We start from the raw sequence: 9,411 nt of genomic DNA on the forward strand, positions 1-9,411 counted from the left end.
CATTGAGAGGGTGGCTTTCACCTCTGTCCTTGGATGTGAAGCCAAGGAGCAGTGTAAGAGGCAGGCATGCATACTATGAGCTAAACAGCAAGGTCAAGCATAGCCATTGCCATGGAGAAGATTAAGCGATGTGCTCTGAGTGTAGACCAGGGAAGGAAGGTTAATATCTATGAAGAAGCAGCCAGGGGCAAGGGAGGTAGAAAGTGCCCCATGACACAGCTCCTCAAAGAGCACAAATTAGAAGAAGAATGACAGCTGCCATTCTTTGCTCCCACTTAGCACACAGTGACAGGGTGCCAGGTCCCTGCTTGTCAGGGAGCAGGACCAGGTTCCTGCCCTCAGGCGGTCTGTAGTGTCCCGGGACAGGGAGATAATACAGGCACGCACATAACTATGACATGTGGTAGAAAGTGATGAATAATATTTTTGAGGGGACAAGCAGAGTGCCACGACAACCCAGAGATCTGAAGATTGGGGAGGACTTCCTGAATGTAAAGAGGTGGCATTTCAGCTGGCGCTTGTGGATTAGGGAACAGAAGGACAAGTGTCCCAGGCCCAGGTGACAGCGTACCAGAAGCCCAGAGGAAATCGGGAGAAGGATGTCTGGAAAAGAGCCTGTGGTCTTTGGTGGTCTAATCCCCAGCTAGTGATGGAATGAGAATGGGAAAGTCCGTTGGCACTGCATTGTAGGGGCCTTGGAGCACTTGCTAAGGTGTTTGCGCTTTATTTCTATGTCATAAGGAGCCACTAAAAGTTTTGAGCACCCTGGTTTCAATGCAGAGGACCCTGGTAGGGGAAGAGATGGGCAGCAGGAAGACACTGAGGAAGTGAGGCCGTTTGCAGAGGGATCCGTGGGTGTGCAATGGCAAGAACAACCGTGAGACCTTGGGAAGGCAGAATTGGTGGGACCTGGCTACGGGCGTGAAGGGAAAGGAAAGCAGGGCTGGAAGATGCCGGAGGTTTGGAGGGTGAGTGACTGGAGGGGAAGCCGTTGCCATCAAGCGGGGGAAGAACATTCCAGGTGGAAAGCGATGAATCCGAAGTGTCTGTTCAATGTCCACCTAGAGAGAATGAGATGCTGGAGGCATTCGCACCTTGGGTGCCTTCACCGAGATGGGTGCTTATTTATCTGGGCCTTCGGAGCTGGGCTGCTGGTACCCGGTGGGTGGCAGCTCCACCTTGCTCATCTTTACTTCCTCTAAATCCATGCTTCAGGCAGAAGGCAGTCCTTATGGCATTGAGATATATATATATATATTTATATATTTAAATAACAGACTTAGGGACTAAATATGCAAGGCTAGTTCATATGCTCGAAACTGGAATTATGATATGCATCTGCAGTCCAGTTGTGGGCTTTTAGGCTCCAGATTTCATTCTGACCATGCTTATTTTACTCTTTGTCGAAGCCTCTGGCAGGCGCCACTGAGGAACACAGAACCAACACTCTCCAAAATCAGCTGGGACGACCGTGCAGTCAGGAACGGGAGAGACCCTCTCGCCAGCAGCCTTCACCTGCGCCGCTGTCCAACCCAGTGAGTGCCAGCCCCTCGTGAAGAATGCTCCTTCAGGGAGTCCTTTCATGGTTCCGATTTATTTAGAACCTTCTGAACTAAGCGCTGATAGGAAATCCATGTCTCAATGAGCGAGTCAGTGAAGAAATGAAGAATACACTCAGAGTCCCAGACATGTTTTTCTTGATGGCAATATAAAATTTTCAGGTGGTGAGCCACTTTTTTGCAGGAGAGGGGGCATGTGGACCTGGCGTAATGCATTTCTTTCACTCCCCGCCTGCAGCTGGTAGCATCGCCCATGTCGCACCGCCTGCCACGCTCCTTCCTGCACCACTTCTCTTTGCCCCCCCCGCCAGCCCCGCTGTCCACCCCAGTCTGCAGCACCAAACTCTCTTTTAATAGAAGGAGGCGCCCTCAGAGTGGAAGGCACCTGGGGGGGAAGGGCTGGGTGGCTGTGATCGGCAGAGCCAGAGGTTCCGGAGCAGGCTTTTGAGGTGTCTGCGGAACTTGACGCCCACAAAGACGTAGAGCACTGGGTTGAAGCAGCAATGGGAGAAGGCAAAATTGCGGCAGATGAGCAAGGCGTAATGCAGCTGCTCGATGACCGTGCAGCTCTGAATGACCCCAAGCGTCTGTAGTGTCTGCAGAAACAGGACCAGGTTGTAGGGAGCCCAGCTGACGAAATGTGCCAGCACAATGGTGAGGATGAGCCTTACTGTCCGGTGGTGCCGTCTGGACCGGGAGCGGAACAGAGTCCTGAGAATCTCCAAGTAGCAGAACAGGATGACCCCCATGGAGAGCAGGAAGAAGATGATGTGCTGATAGGTCGAGGCCAGGAACCACTTGGTTTCGGAATACTCACAGGTGGAAGTTTCTGAATTAGTAAACACTTGGTGGAACATGGTATCAGGGATGGAGGACAAGATGCTGGCTGCCCACACAGCTGTGGTTACCAATGCTCGGCACCGGAGGGTGTGGACTCGCAGGGAGGAGAGGGGGCTCACCACAGACCGGTAGCGGTGGATGGTCATGATTGTCAGGAAGAAGATACTGCTGAAGAGGCTGGTGGAGAACATCATGTTGGAGAGCTTGCAGAAGAAGTCTCCCAGCATCCACCCCCAGTGGTATCCCAAGGTCCACAGTGGCAACAAGCAGGCGAACACCAGGTCTGAGAGGCACAGGTTGAGGATGAAAACATTGGTGAGGGACTCCAGGCTCTCGTACTTCACCAGGACCCACAAGACCAGGCTGTTGCCCACCAGGCTGAGGAGGAACACCAGAGAGTACAGGATGGTGGTGTTAAAGGCAGCGAAGGTGAAGGTCTGCAGCTCACACATAAAGCTCTGAGGATCATAATACCAAGGAGTGGTGGACTCTGGGATGCCTGAAGGCTCCATCTAGACACTGAGAGCATCTGAAATGATAAAGACATGGAATTTAAAGCCACGTGGTTGGCGAGAGTGCGAGAGAATTCATATTACTGCAATGTGTGGTCCATGGACCCGCTACTGGTTGGTGAATTATTTGTAGTAAGATTAGGAACTTTTACCAGAACATGGAGTCGTTAAGCATACTCTAGTTTGCTTAGCATTTTTTGCTTAGCGAGATTTTCTTGATGAAGAAAGAAGGGAATTAATTTTCATTCTGTCCCTTTTCTCCTTGAAGACTGGCATTTGAGTAACGCTAAGGCAGACCAGTGTCCTAGGTGTAGGAAAAAGAAACGAAACTGGGTTCAGAGATGTGAGACCTGATTCTGGCTCCATTGTACTGTGTTCCTGGACAAGCGATTGAATCTTTCTGAAACTTGTGTCCTCATTTATAACAGGGAGCTAACGATCCCAGAGTCACTCCATCATTTATTCAACAAGTATCCAGTGAGCATTTACGACGTCTGTCTCCACCCTCCCACCTTCTCTCTCATCCTTTTTTTTTCTTCCTTCATCCCCTTCTTTCCTTTCTCCCATAAAATGCTGAAGCCCCTATAAAATGGCAAGATTGTTTGAAAAACCTTGCTGTCTCCGGGAGCAGGTTCAAAAATAGACAACGTAAATGGAGCAAATCTCTCTCTTAAGAAAGGGCAAGAACCCCAAATTCTGTGTGTATTTCTGCCATGGAAATGTTTGGCTGACCACTGAGCCATGCATACACCAGCGCAAGCTCAAAGGACTGAACTGAAGTTTCAGCTGCTGCCTGCTTCTGGGGAGACAGTTTGGAATTTGAGCCAGCTGCATTAATTGTCTGCTAAACAAGCAACATACAAACAATCAGTACTTCTCAGAAGAGTAAAACAGAATTCAGCCTCCACAACACAACTTTTACAATGTTCAGGATACAAAACAAAATTACTCAGCATATGAAGAAATAGGAAAATATGGTCTGCATTCAGAACAAAAGATTGCCAAAAAACTGACCCTCAGATGACCTGGCTGTTAAAATTTGCAAAGAGGATGAAAATGCAACTATTGTAACAATGCTCAAAGGAATAAAGGAGAAATATTCATAATGAATGAAAAGATAAGGAATTTCTGCAGAAAAAGAAAATTATATAAAACATCTGAAAGGAATTAGAAGTCAATAACAAATAAGATGTCTAGAAAAGTGTCAATAATGTGGAAATCCAACTTCCAAAAAAAAAAAATCTATGAGTCAAAGAAGAAATAACAAGACAAATTGTAAAATACAGGATCTGGCAGAAAAAACCCTGCCTGAGTGTGGTTGGTAGGGTAATAATATGGGTATAATAATTTATAGTTATAATTTGAACAATTTCATCTAAAATGTCATATGGTGTGCTTGAGTGTGATATTGTTATGTTACAGAATTACATGCTTATGATTTTGTAATAAAAAGGGGGCATTATTTATGCCAAAACTTGTATTTTTGAACTGAAAAATAAGGAAAATAGCACATATGAAAATTAATGGGATGCAACTAAAGCAGCACTTAGAGAAAATGTTATAGCTTTAAATGCTTTAATTAGAAAGAAGGAAAGTCTAAAATCAATGCTCTGAAATTGGTGACTCAGCCCTGGCTGGTGTGGCTCAGTGGATTTAGTGCTGGCCTGAGAACCAAAAGGTTGCTGGTTCAATTCCTAGTCAGGGCACATGCCTGGGTTGCAGGCTAGGTCCCCAGTAGGGGGCGCACTCGAGGCAACTACAGAGACATTGATGTTTCTCTCCTTCTCCCTCCCTTCCCCTCTCTAAAAATAAATAAATAAATAAATAAATCTTTAAAAAAAGAATAATAGTATTTAAAAAAATGAAATAAAATTGGTGACTCAGAAACCATAAAGAGAATAACAAATTAAAAGTAAGTAGAAGGATAGAAATAAAGATAAAAGAAGACATACAGAAATAGAAAATAAAAAAGAGAGAAACTACAAAACAAAAACCGGTTGTTTGAAAAATATTTGTAACGGCACTACAACTCAAGCTAGATTGAAAACAAAAAGAGAACAGAAACTGTCAACAGCAGGTATGAAAGCATAGTTATTGCTGCAGATGCTTACTGACTTTAAAAGAATAAAAATGAAACAGTACATTAATTTTATCTTAACGAATTCAGTGACTTAAATGAAATGGAAAAAAACTTTAAAAAATTCAACTTATTAAAACTGATATGAAATGATATGGCAAACTCAGATGTCCTGGATTTATTATAGAAACTTAGTTAACTATAAAAAAAGCTTTCCCACAGAGAAAACTCCAGAGCTATATGGTTTCTCTAGAGAATTCTATCAAACATTTATAAAAGAAATGACACTAATCTTATATAAACTATCTATCCGAACTATAAGACAGAATCCTTCACAGACCGTTTTATGAGGCCAGCATCATCCTGATACCAAAAACAAGGCAAAAACATTGCAATGAAAAAAATAACTACAGACCCAAATCCCTCAAGAACATAGAAACAAAACCCTGACCATCAGGTCCAGCAATATATTTAAAAGGGATAATACACCATGACCAAGGGGTGTTTACCCAAGAAATATGAAATTGGTTTAATATTTGAAAAAATAGAGAAAAACATAACATTTAAAGGAACTCACCTATATCTACACCTCTTTACACATGTCTTGAGGCAGAAATCAGTGCTTCCCATATTTTGCTCAAAGAAACTGCAACACTTGCTCTGTCCAGAAGGCTGGGGGAAGGTGGGTACAGGGAGTCTTTGTTAACCCTTTCTCTTCCCACCACCAGGCTTCCTGGTTTGATCCACTGCCAGACCCGCTCCTGCCGTTCTGGACCCCTTGTTAGAGCCCGGCTGCAGCGCTGGCCGCACAGAGAAGAGCTGGTACCCAATCTGTCTCCACAGGCAGGTGGGGCCAACAACATGGGGTCATCTGAGTACTGAGTTCCATCAAGGGTAGATTTGGGTAATTTGGGGGATAAAAGGGATATTAAAGGATAATGTGTTTTTTAATCTGTACATTTTATTAAACATTATATTCAATTAATGTACCAGTTATATATAATTATGATTGTTTCAGATTGAGGTAAAATTCGTGTAACATAAAATTTACTATTTTAAATTGTAGAATTCAGAAGTTTTTAGCATAGTCTCAATGTACAATCATCTTAACTCTCCACTTCCAGAACATTCTCATCACCGCCCCCTCCCCCAGAGACACCCCAGGCTTGTTAGTAATCCCCTCCTCCCTCCCTCTCTTGGCAACCACTACTTCCCGTCTCTATGATTTTGTCTATTCTGGGCATTTCATGTAAATGGAATCATACAATATGTGACCCCTTGTGACTGGCTTCTTTCACTTAGCACAAAGCTTTGAGGGTTCGTCCTGTTGTGGCGTATGTCAGTACTTTATTCCTTTCTATGGTTAAATAATTGATCAAGTAATATGGTTGAGTAATTCCATTGTATGGTTAAACCGCATTTCATTTATCCATTCATCAGTTGAAGGACGTTTGGGTTATTTCCACTTTTTGGCTATTATAAATATTCCTGCTCTGAACATTCATGTACACATTTTTTGAGGACATATATTTTTAATTCTCTTGGATATACACCCAGGAATAAAATGTATGGGTTGCATGGCAACTCCATGTTTAACTCTTTGAAGAATTGCCAAATTTTTCCACAATGCTGCACCATTTTACTCTCCTACCAGTTCAATAGGAGTTTCAATTTCTCTACATATTTATCAATACTTGTTAGCTTCCTTTCTTTTTTATAAAAAAATGATAGGATATGAAATGGTAAGTCATTATATTTTATATTCACATTTCCTTAATAAATAACAATGTTGAGTATCTTTCCCTGTGTTTATTGGTCATTTGGGTTTTTGTTTTGTTTTTTGGAGAAATTTCTGTTCAGAACATTTGCCTTTTTAAATTTTGGGTTATCTGGCTTTTTATTATTAAATTCTAAGAGTTGCTTTATATATTCTGGAAACTAGTCTCTGACCAGATACGCGATTTGCAAATAACTTTTGCCATTTTGGTTCCTTTTTAATTTGTTGGTAGTGGCCTTTCACACACAAAACTTTTTCATTTTGCTAAAGGTAAATTTATAAATAGTTTTTGTGTCCTGTGGTTTTGGTGTCATATTTAGAAATTATTGTCCAACTCAAAGTCACAAAGACTTGTACCTATGTTTCCTGCCTAAAGTCTTTCAGTTTTAGCTCTGAACTCTAAATTATATTCAAATTATATTCCATTATTCTCTAGGTCTATCCTTAGGCCAAGGATAGCCTTGTGTTTTGATTCCTGTAACTTTGCAGTAAGTTTTTAAGTTAGGAAGTACGCATTCTCCAATTTTGTTCTTTTCTTCTATTTAAGACTGTAAATGTAGATAGATTTTTCTATCTACAAGTGGCTTCAACAGGGTGCCATGGCCACTCAGTGGGGAAAGATTAGCCTGTTTAGCAACTGGTGAGGGGACAGACTATTAAACAAGCCAAATCTCAAAATGATGCTAAATGAAGGAAGTGAGAAAGAGGATATACTGTGTGATTCCGTTTATATAAAGTTGTCAACAAGTCAAACTAACCTATAGTGACAGAAGTCATATCCATGGTTGCCTGAGTTACATAACTCTATTGCCACAACACATCTGATATGACAATAGAGCTATGTAGCACATTGTCAATGTGTAGTCCTTTTTTAAAATTTTAAGTATATTTTATTGATTATGCTATTACAGTTGTCCCATTTTTTTCTCCCCTTTATTCCCCTCCACCCTGCACCCCCCTCCCATCAGCATTCCCCCCACTCCACTTAGTTCATGCCCATGGGTTATACATATAAGTTCTTTCATTTCTCCATTTCCTATACCATTCTTAACCTCCCCCTGTTTATTTTGTACCTACCATTTATGCTTCTTATTCCCTCTACCTTTCCCCCTGTTCTCCCCTCTTCCCCTCTCCTCTAATAACCTTCTATGGGATCTCCATTTTTGTGATTCTGTTCCTGTTCTAGTTGTTTGATTAGTTTGTTTATGTTTTTGTTTTTTAGGTACAGTTGTTAATAGTTATGAGCTTGTTGTCCTTTTACTGTTCATAGTTTTGCTCTTTTTTTTCTTAGATAAGTCCCTTTAACATTTCATATTAGGGCTTGGTAAGGATGAACTCCTTGAACTTGACCTTATCTGGGAAGCACTTTATCTGCCATTCCAGTCTAAATGATAGCTCTGCTGCACAGAGTAATCTTGGATGTAGGTCCTTGCCTTTCATGACTTTGAATACGTCTTTCCAATACTTCTTGCTTGCAAGGTTTCTTTGGAGAAATCAGCTGATAGTCTTATGGGAACACCTTTGTAGGTAACAGTCTCCTTTTCTCTTGCTGCTTTTAATATTCTCTCCTTGTCTTTAATCCTGGGTAATGTAATTGTGATGTGCATTGGTGTGTGCTTCCTTGGGTTCAACTTCTTTGGGACTCTCTGAGCTTCCTGGATCTCTTATTTGTCTATTTCCTTTGCCAGATTGGGGAAATTGTCCATTATTTTTTAAAATAAGTTTTCAATTTCTTGTTCTTCCTCTTCTCCTTCTGGCACCCCTATGATCTGGATGTTGGAATGTTTAAAGTTGTCCCAGATATTCCTAAGCCTCTCCTCATTTTTTTGAATTCTTGTTTCTTCATTCTGTTCTGGTTGAATGTTTATTTCTTCCTCCTGCTCCAAATCGTTGATTTGAGTCCTGGTTTCCTTCCTTTTACTGTTGGTTCCCTGCATATTTTTCTTTATTTCACTTTGCATAGCTTTCCCTTTTCCCTCTATTTTACGACCATACTCGACCATTGCTGTGAGCATTCTGATTTGCCAGTGTTTTGAACTCTGCACCTGATAGGTTGGCTATCTCGTCATCATTTAGTTGTATTTTTTGTGGAGTTCTGATCTGTTCTTTCATCGGGGCCATATTTCTTTGTCTTGGCGCCCCTGTTACATTATAAGGGGCAGAGGCATAGGTATTCACAGGGGGGTGGGCAACCCATGTGCTGTGTTGTGGCACTGTATGTAGGCGAGGGGTCAGAGAGGGAACAATGCCACTCACTCAGCTCTCGCCCCTGCCCCACTTTCAGTCATGTCCCCTGCTACCCACTAGCAAATTGGGCCCTTCCGATGCTGATTCCTGGACGGATGGGTTTGTGTACATTCTAGGGCACTGTGGGTCTCTCCCATGACCCTCCTGTGAGGCTGGGAGTCTCTCCTGCCACTGCCACCCCTAGAGATTTTCACAGCTGGAGATTTTGAGGCTTTCTTTTTCCATATTGGAACCCTGGATTGCATGGCCTGTCTCACTCCTCAGTTGTTCTCCCAAACTTATCTGCATGCAAATGTGGGACTGCCCAGTCAGCCAGATGATGCCTTGCCATGTGTCCTCTCTGTCCCTCCTACCAGTCTGAATGAATGTTTATTCTTTAACGCCTTGGTTGTCAGACTT

General features: G+C 42.4%; 1 protein-coding gene across 1 annotated transcript; it reads right to left on the reverse strand.

Moving 5' to 3' along the window:
* Positions 1–1,909: 1,909 nt before the first annotated feature.
* Positions 1,910–2,920, reverse strand: XCR1 (X-C motif chemokine receptor 1). The gene has a single exon (XM_054594562.1). It carries the CDS (start codon positions 2,909–2,911, stop codon positions 1,910–1,912), a length of 1,002 nt encoding a protein of 333 aa, XP_054450537.1. The 5' UTR covers positions 2,912–2,920.
* Between the last annotated feature and the right edge of the window lie 6,491 nt (positions 2,921–9,411).

The sequence above is a fragment of the Pteronotus mesoamericanus genome, unplaced genomic scaffold, assembly GCF_021234165.1.
Source record: "Pteronotus mesoamericanus isolate MK-2021 breed Mesoamerican mustached bat unplaced genomic scaffold, CSHL_Meso_final scaffold_533, whole genome shotgun sequence".
NCBI lineage: Eukaryota > Metazoa > Chordata > Mammalia > Chiroptera > Mormoopidae > Pteronotus > Pteronotus mesoamericanus.